Raw genomic sequence first — 19146 nt, forward strand, 5'->3', positions numbered from 1 at the left:
AGGTCATGTGCCAGGCCAAGTCTCCCAGTGAGGGTGGGGAACTGAACAGGGAGAAGATTCTCAGCCTGTGGGGGCGACCGTACCAGGGAGTCTGGTTTTGGCACTATCTTATCTCCAGAAAAGTCCGAGGCCAGAGCCAGGGGCTTCCATGGCACCAGGGACAGTGCAGGCCCATCTTCCTCACCTCCTGCTGAAAACCAATCTGCTGAAAACCAATCAGACGGGAGAGGAGGCGGGACCAAGCCCAAGCCCCAACCTCCTGCCCAGCAGGTAAACGGCCGCTCAGCTGGCTGGAGTCACCCCAATATTCTCTGTCCCTTGATCCATCTTTGGTCTGAACTACGACCCCCTCCATTCTCGTGCTGGGCTCATTTCCCAAACCTAATGACTTCTGGCCGTGGCCACACAGCGGCCTCTAAACACAAAACGCGGGTTGCAGCCTCACTGACCCTCAGCGTCCACGTTCTCGAACCACGTTCAAGTCCCGAACGTGCAGATCCCCGGCGCGGCGCGGCGCCCCTGGAACCAGAGTGCCCTACCCAGGCCAGGCCCTGGACACAGGGTGCAGCGACGGACGTCCGAGGTCCGCCCCCGCCGGCCGGGCCCTCGGGCCTCTCACCTGACCACGGAGGCCGGCGCGCACCCCCGAAGCCGACGCGGCGGTGGCCTGAGGGCTGCAGGGGCTCCTCAGCCGCGTCCCCGGTCAGCTCCACGCGCTGCAGACCGGCCCCCTGGCGCCGCCGGGAGTTGGCGAACCAGCTGTAGACCTGGTCTGGGGTCAGGCTCTCCGCTTTCGGGGTCTCCTGCCGGAAACGAGCGTCAAGCCCCGATTCCGTCCGCGCCTAGGGGGCACCGAGCTGGCAGGGCCGCAGGACTCGGGCGGCCGTGCGGAGCCGAAGCCTCCATGTCTGGAACCAGCCGCTGCTCCATGGAGACCACATGAACTCTGACCCGTGCCCTTCCTAACTCAGGAGCAAGCACAAAACCACGCAGTCGAGGAAGGCGGGGAGCTTTGATGACTCGATGGGGTAGATCACATGGACCAAATACAGCAGTGCTTTGTTGGCTAGACATGGAAGAGAATGGGCACAGGATACAGGACCAGATCTCTGAACAGGCGGAAACTCCCTCCCGCCCCATCGCGCCTTCCCCTGCAAAGTTCCCTCCCCTGCCTCCTGCTTCCGGCCTCAGCTGGTACTGGGCTCCACCGGCATGTGCCTCCCCAAATCTGGAAGCTCCAGCACACCTCACCCTGGTACCCCGTGCCTGGCCATCGCGGGTGCTCAGTGACCATCTGTTGAAGCCACACGCGACCCCACGTAAAAAAAAAAAAAAAAGCCCTGTTAAGTGTGCAGGCTGGACCTTCTGTGGCTGCCAAACATTGAGCTCCAGTACCCAGGATGGTTCAAAGATAGCCGAAGACTGTGTGTGTGTGTGTGTGTGTGTGTGTGTGTGTGTGTGTGTGTGGCGCAGGGGGGGGATCCTCTAAGGGCAGGGTGTCACTTAAGGGTGGAGATCCGCTAAGGGGAGGGTTGTCTGATCTAACTTTCTTACCAGCTCAGCTTTGCTGGGGCTGCTGCTTACACCCAAGGCGAAGTCTTGCAACTTCTGGCGAACCTCTCTGGGGAAGTTCCGGCTCTTCAGGCCTTCAGGACACAGGTGGTAGGTTCCTGGATGAGGGCAGTGAGGAAGTGGTTACAGTTATCCCTTCTGCTGGATACACCTCATGTGTTGCAAAATACTAGGCACCCCAGCACTTCCTCTCATCTCACTGGCCGCTTCTTCTCCTCCCTCTCTGTGCTGCAAAGTCACAAGGGCTCACCTGAAAGAAGGACGTGCTTGCCTGGTCCTGCACTGCGCTCCACACATGCAGAGGTCTCAATAGATCTTCCAAGTACCACTCAATGAAATGCCAAAGCTGACAAATGCCCACAACTGTTGAAGCTGGATGATGAGACTGAGGTTGGTTATGCTCTACTGTTGTGTGTATTTGATTTTTTGCAATAGAAAACAGTGATATATCTTCTATATATCCTGTATATCAGTGGTCCCCAACCTCCGGGCTGTGGACCGGTACTGGTCCGTGGGCCATTTGGTACCAGTCCGCAGAGAAAGAATAAGTAACTTACATTATTTCCATTTTATTTATATTTAAGTCTGAATGATGTTTTATTTTTTAAAAATGACCAGATTCCCTCTGTTACATCCGTCTAAGACTCACTCTTGACGCTTGTCTTAGTCACGTGATACATTTATCCATCCCACCCTAAAGGCCGGTCGGTGAAAATATTTTCTGACATTAAACCAGCCCATGGCCCAAAAAAGGTTGGGGACCACTGCTGTATATATGCTGTCTCCACAAGATTTGATATCCAAATACCAACTGAACAGATCCCCACAGATGTCAAAAAAATCGCACTCAGGCCCTGGCCGGTTGGCTCAGTGGTAGAGCGTTGGCCTGGCGTGCAGGAGTCCAGGGTTCAATTCCTGGCCAGGGCACACAGGAGAAGCGCCCATCTGCTTCTCCACCCCTCCCCCTCTCCTTCCTCTCTGTCTCTCTCATCCTCTCCAGCAGCTAAGGCTCCATTGGAGCAAAGTTGGCCCAGGCGCTGGGGATGGCTCCATGGCCTCTGCCTCAGGCACTAGAATGGCTCTGGTTGCAACAGAGCAACGCCCCAGATAGGCCGAGCATCGCCCCCTGGTGTGCATCCCAGGTGGATCCCGGTTGGACGCATGCGGGAGTCTGACTGCCTCCCCGTTTCCAACTTCAGAAAAATACAAAAAAAAATCCCACTCAGCCCAAATGGAGCTTGATCCCAGCTCTCCAAATCTACCCTCCCACACACACATCCTGTGCAACTCAGTGAAAAACCACCAGATTCCAGGCACTCAGTCTAGGAGTGCTGGAGTCTGGCCTCAGTCTTTCTTTTCCTTCTTCAACACTTTCAAGCCGTTAGCAAATCCTCCAAAATCTATCTTCACAAAACCCCTTTCTTCAGTCACTTCCAGAGAGACTTCAAGAACCTACGGCCTCTGCTCCTGCAGTGACCATCTTCTATGGGTCTAACATCACATCAGAATGCCCCTGGGGACTGCCATCTGCTTGCTCAGGTCTCTCTTCCTCCAAAGATTGCAGGGGCCCCTGCATCACAGCAAAAAAACAATATATCACATTCCCATTTGTGTGGTGTGTGTGTTGTGTGTGTGTGTGTGTGTGTGTGTGTGTGACAGAGTGACAGATATGGACAGACAGGAAGGGAGAGATGAGAAGCATCAATTCTTCCTTGTGGCACCTTAGCTGTCCATTGACTGCTTTCTCATATGTGCCTTGACCAGGGAGCTACAGCAGAGCCAGTGACCTCTTGCTCTAGCCAGCAACCTTGGGATCAAGCCAGAGACCTTGGGCTTCAAGCCAGCAACCTTTGGGCTCAAGCCAGCAACCATGGGTTCGTGTCTATGATCCCATGCTCAAGCCAGTGACCCTGCACTCAAGCTGGCTACCTCGGGGTTTTGAACTTGGGTCCCCTCCCATGTCCCAGTCTGATGCTCTATCAACTGCGCCACTGCCTGGTCAGGCCATGGTGATTATAAAACCCCTACTCCTACTTAGTATCTATTGTGTGCCAGCCAACCTTCTAAGCACTACACACAGCTCATTACTGCTTGTAGCATTCTCTTCTTGCACTCTCTTTAGAGGTCCTGCTGTCCTGAGGGCCAGTGCTAAAACATGAACCACCTGTAGAACCTGACCTGATGGCATGTGTGCTGGGTGACATCCAGAAGAGGGTAGTGAGGTCAGTGGCGTAGCAAACATAACTGGTGCCGAGGGCACGACACTTTATTGGCACCCCTCCCCCCCTCCAGAAACACATATAGTAATATAATATATAGAATTTACTCGTAATAAGAATATAATACAAATAATAATAGAACGTAATACCTACCTTAAAATACCTATAATATGGCCCTGCCCGGTTGGCTCAGTGGTAGAGTGTCGGCCTGGCATGCGGAAGTCCCGGGTTCGATTCCCGGCCAGGGCACACAGGGGAGGCACCCGTCAGCTTCTCCATCCCTCCCCCTCTCCTTCCTCTCTTTCTTTCTCTTCCCCTCCCACAGCCGAGGCTCCATTGGACCAGGATGGCCCGGGCGCTGGGGATGGCTCCATGGCCTCTGCCTCAGGCGCTAGAGTGGCTCTGGTCGCAGCAGAGCAACGCCCCGGATGGGCAGAGCATCACCCCCTGGTGGGCATGCCGGGTGGATCCCGGTCGGGCGCATGCGGGAGTCTGTCTGACTGCCTCCCCGTTTCCAGCTTCGGAAAAATACAAAAAAAAACCCCCTATAATATATTACGAATAGTCACTATCTATGCTTCTACTATGCTTTTCTTGTTTGTCTTGGAGACCACTTGTCGCCCCTTTGCAAGTGGCACCCAGGGCATGATAGACCCCCTTGCCCTCCCCTCGCTGTGCTACGCTACTGACTGAGGTCACATCCCTGCCCGTAGAGCCCTCACTGAGGGCAGTGGCTCTTACTGCAGCTAGAACTTTCTGCCTGGGTCCTGGGAACCACTCCCTCTCCTTGCCTGCTGGCAAAGGTGGGAATGCAATCACATAGCAGCTAAGCAGGTGGAGGGTAGACCTGTGTCAGGCACGTTGTCTGATAATAAGCCTATAACCTTTGACCAAGTACTTCATCTGGCTTTTCCTGCCCTTATCACCCTGCCTGTTCCACCTAAGCCTTTCTGTGGTTTTGGTTGGCACAGCCTTTGGGAGCCCCAGGGAATAAGAACAAATAAAGCCCAGTGACTGTACCTCTTCCTGCAGCAGAACTTCTGCACCGAGATCAGATTTTGCCACAACCGAGCCTCTTCATGACCAGAGGGTAGTGAATGTTGTTCCCAGAGCTGCACCAGCTCCTGGCTGCCTCCTGGCACCCGGCATCCCTGCCAAGAAGAGCCTGCTGAGACCTAGCCACTCTCACCCACCCTGGAGCACGGCCATCTAACCCAACCTGATCCCTGGAAGAGCTAGCTGCTCACTGACGTGCCAGGCGGCAAGGACATGACCAGATGGCCAGTGCTTTGATCCCCATCAGCCTAGTACTCTGTCCCCGGTGGTCCAGCTGGCCAGTGACGCACATCAGCACTTCAGCCCTCCCACAAAGCACACAGGTGAGCAGAGCTCTCAGTGACTCCTTATAGGTGAGGAGCATGAGGCAATGGAATGAGAGATGACTGGCCAACGGCTACCAGAGACTGAGCTGTGCTAGGAGTGTCAGCTCTGAGGCTCGGCAGCTTGACTCATGTCTTAGATGAAAGACCTTTCTCCCACCAGCAGGGCTGGCTCCTGTCCTCAGCAAGAGCTTTCTGAGCCAAATGGGATGAAGGGGGGCCTGATCTGTGCTCAGTATGAGTTGTTCACATAACCAGACTTTGAACATAGCTAAGGACGCCTGACATGTCCTCCCCTAGACACCATGGTCAGTGTGTGTGTTTCTTGCCTTTAACTCCAGTGTTGTCCTGGCAAGAGAGGTAGTGAGAATCAGAAAAATCCCATTTTGCTGGGCTGTTATTTGTAGTTTCCTGCCAGGATCAATCATCAGCCTCAGGCACAAGAGTCAGAGAACACACAGGAACCTCCTGCCTGCAGGATGTGGCTCTGGGCAGGAAGTACCCTTTGTTGGTGTGCTAGCCCCATCATTACCTCCCAGGTCTCAGCTTCACGTTACCTCCTCAGAGACGTTGCTGGTATTTATAATCCCTCCCCTGGGAGTTTTTCTCACTGGTGTCATTCACACATTTCATCACTGCTGTCTTCAAGGTAGTTATTACAACTCTATGTGCTCCCTTGTTTCTTTACTTCATCCATTTATTTGGACGGATTATAAAACCACGCCCCTCCCATGTCCCAGGCTGTATGCTGAGTGTCATCGACTCTGTAGTGAGAACAGAGGCAGCCCCTCCCTCACGGGGCCCACAGTCCAGCGAGGGGAGGCAGAGGAACCACAAACTGACAAATAAGAGGATTCTAACTACGACCTGAAGGAGTCACAGGGTGGAAGGTGGGGTTGCGCTGGTAGATAAACCTGGGTGGGGTGCCGTTTAAAGCAGAGCCAGAAGGTAAGAATGCACCAGCCCCTGGCAGAGGGAATGACAAGTGAATGGCTCCGGGAACAAATAAGGATCCTAAGAGTTCTAGAAGCAGCTAGGATTCAGCATGGCCACGAGGAAGAAGCTGAGGGGAGCGTGGGGGGCTGAGCAGGAGAGCTGGCAGGCTCAGCTCAGTCCTGGGGCACACGTGGACTCACCTGCACTTTTACAACCTTCTCCAGCTGCTGCGTGAAGGCAGATCGAGGGGCCGGAGAATTACCCCACAGCTTGGAGGGGAGGGAGTGGAAACACGAAGAACTGAGTACCTTTAAGGAAAACTCAGCATGAATTGTGCATGGACTATACTATGAGGTGAAACTGGACAAGACAGGCCCTCAAGTCCCTTACTGAAACCCTTTGAGCTGTTTGTACTTTAGAATTCAAGATTTCTCAGATTTTCGTCTAGGGCAGGCAGTAACCTACAAATATGTTAATATTTAGGCAGAAAAATGAACCTGTCACATTAAGTGGATAAATAAAGACCATAAATTCCTTCACATCCACACAGGTCAGGTTTTGATCCCAAACAAGTGGAGGTTCCCATGACCACCAGACGAATGAGGGATATTTTTGTGGGAGTTTGTGTGTGTGTGTGTGTGTGTTTAAATGAGAGGAGGGGAGATAGACAGTCTCCCACATGCACCTTGACCGGGATCCACCCAGCAACCTCCATCTGGGGCCGATGCTTGAATCAGCCAAGCTATCCTCAAAGCCTGAGACTGACACTCAGATCAAACGAGCCACTGGCTGCAAGAGGGAAAGAGAGAGAGAACAAGGAAAGGGAGGGGAAGAGAAGCAGATGGTCGCTTCTCAAATGAGCCCTGACTGGGGATCAAACCCAGGATGTCTGCATGCCGGGCCAACACTCTATCCACTGAGTTGAACACCCAGGGCCTATTTTTGGTTTCAACTGCAGCTTGACCTATGGTGGCACAGTGGATAAATCATTGACCTAGAACAATGAGGTTGCCAGATTGAAACTCTGGCTTCCCTGGTCAAGTTGAAGCTTCCTGCTCCTCCTCGCTTCTCTCTCTCTCTTCCCTAAAACGAATGAATAAATAAATAATTGAATAAAATAATTTTTTTAAAAAAATTGTCTCAACTGTTGAACTTGGGCTGAGGGATTGAGGTCATGGGTCTGTTTGACTCACTGATTGGTATGCTGGCCCTCCAAGCCAGGACCACCACCCAATAAGAATCTGATACATGGATCATTTTAAAGTCAGATTTCCGAGCTAGTTAGAACCTAGTAAAGTGAGAGTGGACCATCCTGGATGGTTTATAGCACCCCTCCCCAGGCTCTTGCAGACTTCTGCACATTCTGTCTTTTTTTTTTTACTTTTATTAATTTTTAGAGAAGAGAGAGAATGAGAGAGACAGAGAGAGAGAAGGGGGAGGAGCAGGAAGCATCAACTCCCATATGTGCCTTGACCAGGCAAGCCCAGGGTTTTGAACCGGCAACCTCAGCATTCCAGGTTGACGCTTTATCCACTGCACCACCACAGGTCAGGCCTTCACATTCTGTCTTGTTTAGGCTGGTAGTGGCTGCGGCCTCCCTCTCTGTGCTCCCCACCCCCTGACCAGTCCTACCTCCCACAGCCGGCAGAAAGCCTGGTGCTGCCCCTGCTGGGCCACACACGGGCACACACCAGGGCCACATCCTTATTGTCCAGGAGGAACAGGCGGAGCTGGCTGTCCAGCACAGCCACGACCAAGGGCTGCACCTGGGCGGGATCATCCTGCAGGTCCTGGCACAGCCTGCCAGTGAGGGTCACCAGCTCTTCCAGGAGGTCCTGGCACAGCCTGCCGGTGAGGGTCACCAGCTCTTCCAGGAGGTCCTGGCACAGCCTGCCGGTGAGGGTCACCAGCTCTTCCAAGGGGAGGCTGATGCCCCCACTCCCTCAGCAGCTTCAGGAAGCTCTGCATCCTGTGTTAGGTTACGCCTTCTACAAACAAGATGACAGTCGTGACCATGGCCAGCGCTGACCACAGGCTGATGATCCATCAATTCTCAGTCCAACTCTGAGGCCCCTCTTGCCACAGGCACTTGTAAGGTGGCAACAATGAGAACTCACTTGAAAAGGCAGGAGGACCAGACGTCCACTGTATTTCCTTTTACTCCCTCCAAAACACCTTAGTCCTGGGTTGTGCACCCCAACTGAGCTAGGTGCTGTCACTCCTCTGAACATTTCATCTGTTCCCACCCCGCACTGTGCCCCTCACACAGGCACCATCCTGGTCCCCTAGCCATCCGGTTACCACCTGTTTCATAAACGTGGTAATTGTTTCATTTCACTCCCCCTCTGGGCTGCGTGGGGGCAGGAACCATGTGTGGTGAGGTCATCAGAGTTCCCAAGCACTTTCCGGATGGATGCTGAGGCCTCTCCCAGCCCTTAGAACAGGGGTTGGGAACCTATGGCTCGCGAGCCAGATGTGGCTCTTTTGATGGCTGCATCTGGCTCACAGACACATCTTTAATAAAAAGATAATAACGTTAAAAATATAAAACATTCTCATGTATTGTAATCCATTCATTTCCTACCGCTCATGTTCATGGTTGCAGGTAGCTGGAGCTGTCCTCTGGGACAACACCAAATTTTTATTGGATAATGCATCACGTACACGGGTCGTTGTATGGCTCTCATGGAATGACATTTTAAAATATGTGGCGTTGCCCTGGCCGGTTGGCTCAGTGGTAGAGCGTCGGCCTGGCGTGCAGAGGTCCCAGGTTCGATTCCCGGCCAGGGCACACAGGAGAGGCGCCCATCTGCCTCTCCACCCCTCCCCCTCTCCTTCCTCTCTGTCTCTCTCTTCCCCTTCTGCAGCGAGGCTCCATTGGAGCAAAGATGGCCCGGGCGCTGGGGATGGCTCCTTGGCCTCTGCCCCAGGCGCTAGAGTAGCTCTGGTCCCGGCAGAGCGATGCCCCCTGGTGGGCAGAGCGTTGCCCCCTGGTGGGCATGCTGGGTGGATCCCCGTCGGGCGTATGCCGGAGTCTGACTGTCTCTCCCCATTTCCAGCTTCAGAAAAATACAAAAAAATATATATATATGTGGCGTTCATGGCTCTCTCAGCCAAAAAGTTTCCCAACCCCTGCCTTAGAAGGTGCCCTGGGCCAGGGAAGGGCACATGCCATTTACATTGCTGCAAAGAGGAGCCATGGGGCCTACAGAACAGGACTAGTACCATCTGATTTTAACAATTTTGATTTTGAAAAAAACCCCTCAATTTACCGTTTAAAAAGCACAAAGATTTAAATGTTGCCTTAAATCTCTCTCTCACACACAGAGCCCTACACAACAGAATGCGACCTTGCAGGGCCTTACTCTGGCTCCCTCGCCTTCACAGCTGTTCAGAGTTGGCACTGAGGACAACAGGTGGAGAGACTTGGGGTAACTTGAAAAGGTCCCAGGGTGGAGACCCCAGCAGGCACTGACCCATTACACCCCAAAGCCCACTCTGCCATCACCCAAGTGGTAGCAGGTGGACTTGGAGGATTTATGAAATCTTCTCTTTTATACAAATCTATGTATACATACACCTATTTTTAACAGCACAGAGACTGCTTATCTGGCTGGTCCCACAGACATCTCCTGGCGCATATGCATGGTCTTGAAAACTATCCCATGAAAGGAGGGGCTGTAACTTGTTCAAACGCCTCCCTCCCACCCACAGATGTTTACACAACTTGTTAGTGATTGCTTTTAAAAAATAGTGCTTTGTTTCTATGAACCAGACTCTTGGGAGTTAATGGGCGGCGCTGCAGGATGTCTAAGTTTTTATAAGATGATGCCACACTTTCCACTAAGGCCGTGAGACGCTCCATGCGCTCCATGAGCAGCGCTCCATCCCCGTCCGAGCCCCTCAGTCCTCCCGGCTCCCCGCCCTCCCGGGGATGAGCTGTAACCTACACCACCACCGCCACCATTTCACTCCCCCTGACTCGGGCCCAGCGATTCTCCCTGTCGAGGGAACCAAGGCTCCAGGGCTTCGACATGAACGGGAGGAGGAGCGCTCGGCTTGGGACTCCGGTTTCTTCCAGTGCGGACTCCATGGGCTCCAGGAGAGGCAGGAAGGAGGCTAAGTGCTGGCTCATGCGGACAGTACCCTAGACACTGAGGAGACCTGGCCATGGGTGGGCAATGGAGGGGACAGGAGGAGGGCAGGTGGCTCTACCCTGTGGGCTGACCCCTACACATCCCTGGCCACGGCCCAACACCACATACGTTTTGTGGTGCACTGCTCCATGAGAAGGCCGAGAGCCCTGGCTGCCCAGATCAGCTCTGAGCTACGGGGTTCCACCTCCCCTCTGCCCCCGCCCCACTTCCACTCACTTGGCCGGTGCACACCTGCTCATCCTCACCTCCTGAGAGGGGATGTCGCTGAAGCTGTGTGGTTGCTACAAAGTGTCCAACAGTGGCCAATCCCAGAGAGCCCCAGTCGGCCACCCCCTCGGGGTCCATGCACTCCCGGAGCACTGAGAGGTTCTGGGGTTCAGGGGCACCATCGAGCCTGGCTCTGCGGGTCTTCAGTCCATGAATGGAGACAGTGGGTCCTGGGGGCAGCCGGAAGTGGAGGAGAGGACACCACCACCCCGACTTCTCTCAGGTGTGGGAGGGGGGCAGGAGCAAGCGGTGACCCCTGCGTGACACCAGGCCACCCACTCCGGTGGGCCTGGAAGCCAGGCCCTGCCTGGGTCAGAGCTTTGGGTGGATACCCTGCTCACTTGCCTTATGTGACCTGCACTGCCACCTGGATGACCATGCCTTTCAAACCCAGAGCCCAAGCACACAGAAGCCCTAACCCCTCACCCCTAACCCTAAACTCCTAACCCTAAACCTTTAACCCTAACCCCAGCCCCAACACCAACTTCTGAGTTTCAACATGAGTCCCACCCCTGAGCGTGAACCCTAGATTTAAGCCTCAATGATGCACACTAAACCAGAACCTTAAGTCTCAACCCTGAGTCTCTACCGTGAGCCTCAACCTAAATCCTAACCCTTGATCCATAACACCAAAACTTTGCATCTTATCACCACTCACAGCCCAAAGCCCTAAACTCTGAAATCATGTTCTACCTGTTGAGTTGGTACTTGTTTTACACCTGACACTCTGAACGTAACCCTGTTTCCATAACCACTAATACTAGGCCTTCAACCTAACCTCTCAACGCTAAGTACATCCTGTTATTACCCATGTATGAGCCAGTAGTAGTCACCCTAATGAAACCCATAAACCAAGCCGATGTCTTGGCACTGGCCCCACTAGGGACTCTGACTGTCCCAGCCCTAAGGTAAACCCAAAGTTCCTGAAAGTAAGTAACCTACTACATGGAAGAGTGACTGCAGCCCCAAACATTGATAAACATAGAAACGCCAACTGCCATACAGACAGGAACAGACTGAGTCTAACATGACACCAATGTGCAGCCCTTCCACCTGTCTCTTCAGACTCAGTACGTCCTCCTGAAGGTCTCCTGTCAGCCACCAGACGCAGAATCCGCCCACGGGTGGACCCCAAACATCCGATGCTAACACAAGGCACTGGACCCAAGGCACTGATAACAACCAGAACCCAGACTCTGCCCGCACAGCTGCTACAGGACAGCAAGCAATGACCTGGAAGCCAGACCTCAGCTGCCGGGCACCACAAGATGGTCAGAGCCCGGGTCACAGCCCCTGAGCCCGCACGCCTGATGGTGCACACCTGGCCGCGGACACAGAAACTGAAGGACAGGCCGAATCTGGACCCTGAGATGGGACCCCTGGTGGCAAACGACAGGCAACAGATTCAGAGGATGGATGAGGGATGGGAGCCCACCCCAAGCTGACACAGTCGGTGCCGGTCATCAGGCAGCGCACCCGGAGGCCAGACCGCTGATGCTGATCACCGGACAACAACCCTGAGCCTGCGCGCCTGAGGATGCACACCAGGCACCTGAGACAGAGATCAGATGACAGACCGAGGCCAGACCCTTGATGACCCACGCTGGAACCCGAACCTGGAGCACAGTCCACGGACCCTGTCAGGCATTATTTAATGTTTTATTGATACTTTCAAACTCTTTCTTGTAACATAATCTAGTTTTGTGTACCTCTTTTATTGTTCTTATTTAAGTACTAAATGCATGAAATAATAAACTACCTTTGGTATGTCTTTCTTTTATATATACTTAAAATGATCATTAGGGCAGAGAACTAGTTGTTAAATTATTTGAATCCCACTACTGGGTCCACTTAACATTGGTCCCGGGTCATTCAGATTTCCTGGGAGCAGACAGACTAGTAGAGCAGTGGAACCCCTGGACTTGGAGCTGTATGTGTGTGAGCCAAGCAATTCATGGCATTCCCTTCAGGAAGACACCATGAGTCCTAACAGAAGTCCATGGTTTAAACAACCTGTCCTCCAGGACGCTCTCCACGTCCCTACACCGTGCTCCTCACAGTGATGACTTTCTACATGAGAGATTTTCTGTGCAGGTTGTGGTATTTATCAGTCTGCCATTGGAATTCAAGGTCGCAGTTTCAACAGGGACAGTGACGAGTTGGTCTGACATGAACAGAGTCTATTTATTTGTCATATCTCATTCAACTTGAGAGAGAAAAATTGCATCATTCAAATTGCTGCTGATGGCCAGGAAGGAGATCAGGGGTCATGGTGCCTCTGTGGTCTCAGTCTGGGACTTCCCAGCAACCAAGACACACAGAGCAACACTGTCCACTTAGTGTTACAAAGTCTTAGAGGATTGAGAGTGTGCATGGAGGGAACAATGGCAGATGCCACATTGGACCACAGGGCCAGCTGCATCAGTGACAGTTAAACCTGACCTACTGACTCTCACATTGTGATGTCCATCTGCAATGGAATTGGATATTGTCTCAGGTCCCTGATAACAGAGTGAACAGAACAGGGACATTCATGTCTCCCAACTCCACTGCTAATGTCCACCCAGCATGTCTGCCCACCATGGACATTCCAGGTCCTTGAATTTGCAAAATATTGGCTTTCAAATCCATGTGGTGTGCCTGTATTGAGTGGAGGTACTATGAATTGTATACGTTGGTGTGAAATAAAAATTTTATTAATTGGGCATTACCCTATGAAACATTTCATTGAAAGCTCTTTAGATACAGTGGTGTTCTGGTTTTCCAGCCCACGGTCTGTTGTGGAGACGGTATCTGATCTGCACCACGACCCAGGGGCACTTCCTCGGACCTTCTCTGAAGTGCACAGCGAGGAGGAAGGGGAACTAGTGTACGGAGGCCCCCTCTGAAGGCCAGGGTCAGGGATGGCCACTTCTACCTCATTTTCTGACTGAATGTCCCTGGACCACAGCCTCCACCAGAGGAATCTGCTCTCCGGGGTGGCACAGGTATCACCAGGCACACTGTGACCCTCAGTCTCAGCCGCAGCCCAAAGCCACACCAGTGTGACATGGGCAGGCTTGGTTGTGAGGAGCACACAATTGTCCTGAAACCACTCTGCATAGAGAAGATGAGATCACCTAAGACTGAGGTGACCCTCCATGATAAAGAGCAGTGTTGTGGGGGACTGTCATGAACTGGCCTTAAAGGATCCTGTGGCCACTTTCACTAATCCTGGGACAACTGCCCACAGGTCAAGACCAGCTACTCACCAGGTCTTCTCTGCAAGTCAGAGACTCAATCTCAGTTTAGGATCTTGAAAACTTACAAAAACAGCCTGGATAGAGCGTCAACCTGGAAACGCTGAGGTTGCCGGTTCAAAACCCTGGGCTTGCCTGGTCTAGGCACATATGGGAGTTGATGCTTCCTGCTCCTCGCTCCTCCCCCCTTCCCTCTCTCTCTCTCTCTCTCTCTCTCTCTCTCTCTCTCTCTCTCTCCCCTCTCTATAATGAATAAATAAAATCTAAAAAAAAAGGTTAAAATGAAAAAAAAAAGACTTACAAAAAGAGTACAGGACACCATCATCTGGTTTTTAAGCTTTATGTGAAGGTGCTGGCCAGCAACCTGCCAGAGACAGCTGGTGGGAAAACGCCCATGTCTCTCGCTGCTCCGTGATGTGCGGCAGGACCCCTGTGATGTCCAGGAATGTGGGCTTTGGCTCAGCCAGCTGGTGATGCTTGTTTTCTTACAGATGTCCTATATAACCTAGAGTTGTACAGGGGTCACAAGGCTGATTTGCTCTTTAGTCTTCAACTGTCACTTCTGTGACTGGTCATCCCGACAGTTCTCATGTTCATGCCCACTGCAATGAGGAGTGAAGCTATGAAGGCGTATATTCGACAGAAGACCACTCTCAGATACAGCACTGACAGGTCACTCTGTGTTACTGACCGCATTCTTCTTGGAGGGGGGCCACTGTCCACACTCCCTCCAGCTCCTTTGTTTATACACTGTGGGGGGTCCCAGCCTAACCGGCAATGACAGTGCCCTTTGTTGTTGCAAACTCCCCTCAGATTGCATTTCTTGGGAGGGCAGTGATAATTCATTCCAGCCACAATACCATTGCAGTGATTATTCAGACAGAATTTTCCACCACCACAGGGGGTACCAGGTCTCACAGCACCAACATCAGTTGTTCCTGTCCCCCGGTGTGACCCCACTCCAAAACACAAAGACCCCTCGAACACACTCTGATGGAATCCAACATGTTCTTGCAGCTTAGGCAGATGAGTGACATTGGTGCACTGTAGGCGTCCACACTGAATGTCTTCTTGAGCACAAGACACAGGACGAAACTCAGTACCAGTCCCACAGTGTCCAAACCTGTGGCCCCTTCTATTGATCACGTAGCAGGCGTCTGGAGCGTTCTGGGCACCTTCACCAAAGATCTGCTTGCAGTGCATGTTGCGGTCAGTACAGTTCCCATGGAAGCAGTAGCCTTCCTCTGTGCATGGGGTTCCATCTTGCAGATAAAAGTCATCAGGGCAGATAAAGGTGTGCCCGAGGCAGTACTCTGGAAGGTCACAGATGTTCTGGATTGGTCGGCAGAGCGTTCCTCTGGGCGAGTAGGTGCAGTTTGTGCAGCATCTGCCTGTGTTACACGCGCTTCCGGGTGTAAGGGTACAGTCAGCGTTGCAGCAGGGGTTGTGATGACACTGCTTGAAGGATCCACAGTCACAGTGCTCACCTTCATCCACCACAGAGTTTCCACACCGAACATATGTCAGGCTTTTATTGTGATAGATAAAGTCGGTTCTGAACAGGCAACCTTCAGTGTTACGAGTTATATGTTGTACGTGCACAAAGGAGCAGTTACTGAAGGCGTCTGTCAGTACTGGGTATCTGGACATGATGCAGGTGGTTCGTCTTTGACAAACACAATATTTATTATCATAATAGATACCATAATTTCTTGCAATATGTTGGGTGGCTATAATAGACAACAATAAATAATGTCTGCCTAGTTGACCAACCACGAGGAGATTACGGACCGAGCACAGTCCATATAGGGAAGGCTGAAAAGTAATGTCTTCGGGCTTGTCTTTAACCACAATCATGGATGAGTGTGGTTTAAAAATTTTATAAATGTTCTTTGCATAATAGGTATGAAAGGCACTCCCTGGCACCTGAAAGTTGTCCATTGCAGTTGGATCTGCTCTATCATAAATGATCATTACACTGACATAGTATCTCATATCAAGACCTTGGAGCATGGAATCAGCTATGCTAGCTATGTTTATCAGATACTGGGCGCATTGTGACACATTGCTGAATAGAGTATACGTTGATCTAGAACTCATTACACAGCCTTTTATATTCATTTTATGTGATGAATAAAGCTTACTACTGATCCTGGGGGCTGCACTGGCATTGGCTGGAGAGAACAGGGGGTGCCTCTCTTCCTTGTACCCCAGAGAGTACATGGGTCCTATTGCCTTGGTGTCTGCCACTATCTGGGAAACCAGGTGTTCAAAGGTTCGGGAGTCCTTGAGGGGTTTGATTTCATAGGCAAGGTCATCCACCTTTATAATACCTTCTAGGCCCCCATAGCATGTGTCCACGGTGACCATGGAAAGAGGAACCCCCTCCAGGTAGCCAAGGTAGTAGCAGTCATGGGGGACAAAAGGGTACTCCACTTGCAAGGCCCCCTGGTCATCCTGAGTCATCAGCAGCAGATCTCTGGACATAAACAGTTTCTTGTGCCGCAGATGGATAATGTGTCTCTGGCCCCCGAACCTCAGGCTCCAGGAGAGCCAGCCAGGAACCTGGCCACCTTTGCCATGGTGCACTTGCTTCTGGGGAATCACCACCTCAGAGGAGATATAGCGCCATGACGGTCGACCTTGAGAACCCTGGACTGGAGACCACACCACCCATAGCACTGGTAGTAAGGAGGCCACCCACAGGGGGACCGAGTCCTCAGCCAGCCTCATGTCCTGCTTGGGGACAACCATCAACAGGAATAGAGAAAGAAAGGTCCTTCAGGCGGGTCCCCACCACCTAACCAGGCCACAAGCAGATTGTGACATAGAACAGCCCCTGAGCATGTCAGCTGGGGTATAGGTAACAGTCACAGGGTGTGGCAGTGGGTGGGGCTGGACATGAGCTTCTGAGGTTGAGGGGGGAGGAGAGGTGTCTGTGACGCCCACGGGGGAGTGGATGAGAAGAAGAAAGCAGAGCACATCCCTCTTCCTCTGGATTTGAATATGTGTCTCTGTTACAGCACAGTTACATTGTCCACCAACGCTCACCCACAGGATGCCTGAGCCACTCTCTGTGGGTCACTGTCTTCCTTGTTACAGGAACCATCTCTGTCCCAGTAAAGCCCACGCTCTATGTCAATCAGGAGTCCCTGATTTAACTCCTCTGTGCAGTGGGACACTCCTGCTTATCAGCAGGGCTGGCAGCCTCTTTGAGACTACTCTTGAGGCAGCTATGAGGATTCTACTTATCAGTGCTGACACATGACTGACACACAAGTTAGTTGCAAGAATCACAAAGGCAGTTTATTACTCACAAATCCTTTTGGCATGCCTGGGTACAGCTTAAGGGGGCCCCATTGGCATGCTCCTCTCAGCTGTCTTTGGTCAGAGCTCTGAGCAGCATTTAAACAGTCCATGTTCATGTAGGAGTCTGGGCAACTCCCTCAGCAGGGGGCTCCTCAGCTTTAGTACCTTTTCTGCCAAGGCCTTTTGACAGGTATCAATCTACAGCATTATCACCTCAAACCACCCTTTTGGGAGTTTCTCAAAGGAAGCCCTTTTTATGTTAATCTACTAAGATGTTACTATTCACTTTTAAGATGTTCTTAGGGAAGCTTCTTGTTTATATTCACTTACAGAGTTATGATATCAAGCCACTTCTTATCTATGTATAACTTCACACACATTCTAACTGGGCCCTGCTCGAAAGTCAGAGTCTGTTTATCACATCTGCACACACTAGATTAATACCTATCCAGACAGCATAACTTTATTTAATTTCCTTAATTAAATTTAATATTATATCTTAATTACTTATATACATACCATCCATATTTTGTTATATTTCTATATATTTAATTACTATAACATTATATTACTACAACAATCTCCCTGCTTCTTTGTCATGTGGAGGTAGACTTTGTTAATTTTGTCTTTACAGATGTTGAAATTATTTAATTCTGTAATTGCACGTGTCTTATTTTGGTTTGCAGTTAAGATATTTTCAAACTATAAGCTCCTTCTGACTTTTGCTTTGAGGTTTTTTTGAGCTTAGAGAGTAAATCCTTCGCAGCATTCCATGGGATTGCTTCTAACTGCAGCTGGTGACAACAGAAGACATTTTCAGCCCAGTGTGAACCCAGGGTTGTTCCCATGGGTCCCTCCTTGTGGTTCTGTACCGGCCTTTGGTAGTTTCCTCACCTGCATGTGCTGGTCCTCTCTCAGCTAAAGACACAATGGGCCTTTGCTGGGGCCTGATGTGAAGGAACTAAAATTTCACGGATTTTTGTCCAATTCTGTATTTTTCAATGAGAGGATGGAAAATTCATGAGCAGGTTGTAATAAGAAGCCACTGATTTGTTTTGTATTTTTATTCCTTCACAGGGTGACAATTTTCCTTTTAGCTAAAATGTATTGTAATAAGGTGTCAAAAAACTGTAAAATTTAGTAATGGCAATGTCATTTTAAAGAGGAAAAGTCAGGTTTCTTGCCCCCTCCTTTCTGTAGAGAATGGAGGAAGAATGCAGAAGTTTTCTGGCTTACAAGGATAAATGGGTCATTTAGTCATAATTTAACTATAGTTGTCTGGAAGAACTGAGGCCACTACTTGCTAGACAACAAAGAAGATAAAAGTTTTCTGAAAACTTCCTCTTCCCCTTCAATAAAATCCTATAGGAGACAATGTATACACATCCTACACTGATTTTAACTCTTCCTCCCCTCCAGGAGGCCTGAGAGTAATGTATACCTCTAGACAAAGGAATCATGAGCCCACTCCCCTTGCCTGAAAGACCTGCATATGCTTTTTAATAATTATTCCCTTTGAAATTCTTTATATGTATAACACATGTAAACTAAAGCTAGCCTCAATAATTATAGCAAAAGTGATTTCCTATTTCCTTAATCTAAGCTAAAATTTTTCACTGTTGTGGCAATGACCCTAGAAAATTTGAGAATGTTTTTAATATGTAAAATAACATTTATCACTATTGTGTTACCTTGTAAGTTTTAATGTGTAGGAATTTTTTTTCTTTTAATAGATCCTATAAATATTGTAAGCTTCTTAATAATTGACTATTGTGTCATACTCCCCTCCTTTTCCCCCCAACCTGTATGTGATTAAGTCTATATAACTAGCCTCAGAGCTATATTCAAGGCTGCACGATTTGGTTTAGATATACCCCGTGTAAGTCATATGTAGCCGGCTTATTAATAAATCTCCTCCTAAAATTTCTTCTGTATCCTGCCTTGGTGTCTCTATGTAACCCACAGAATTAAGGTACAGTACATTTGGGGGCTCATCTGGGATGTTAGTGTTCCGCATCACTGGGTAGAGACACCTGGACCAGCTGGCCTCTCCGGAGGGTTGCCTGAC

The 19146-nt window shown here is 50.7% G+C and overlaps 1 protein-coding gene and 1 pseudogene across 1 annotated transcript; both read right to left on the reverse strand.

Annotated features, from left to right (window-relative positions):
- Nucleotides 1-451: 451 nt before the first annotated feature.
- LOC136398114 (anomalous homeobox protein-like) lies at nucleotides 452-10241 on the reverse strand (annotated as a pseudogene).
- Nucleotides 10242-14318: 4077 nt separating this feature from the next.
- On the reverse strand, nucleotides 14319-17604 carry LOC136398115 (disintegrin and metalloproteinase domain-containing protein 20-like). Its single transcript, XM_066372523.1, is given in 3 exon segments — nucleotides 14319-16507; nucleotides 16510-16569; nucleotides 17598-17604. Coding segments are annotated over 3 exon segments (2256 nt in total).
- Nucleotides 17605-19146: the final 1542 nt, after the last annotated feature.

This window comes from Saccopteryx leptura, chromosome 3 (assembly GCF_036850995.1).
Source record: "Saccopteryx leptura isolate mSacLep1 chromosome 3, mSacLep1_pri_phased_curated, whole genome shotgun sequence".
NCBI lineage: Eukaryota > Metazoa > Chordata > Mammalia > Chiroptera > Emballonuridae > Saccopteryx > Saccopteryx leptura.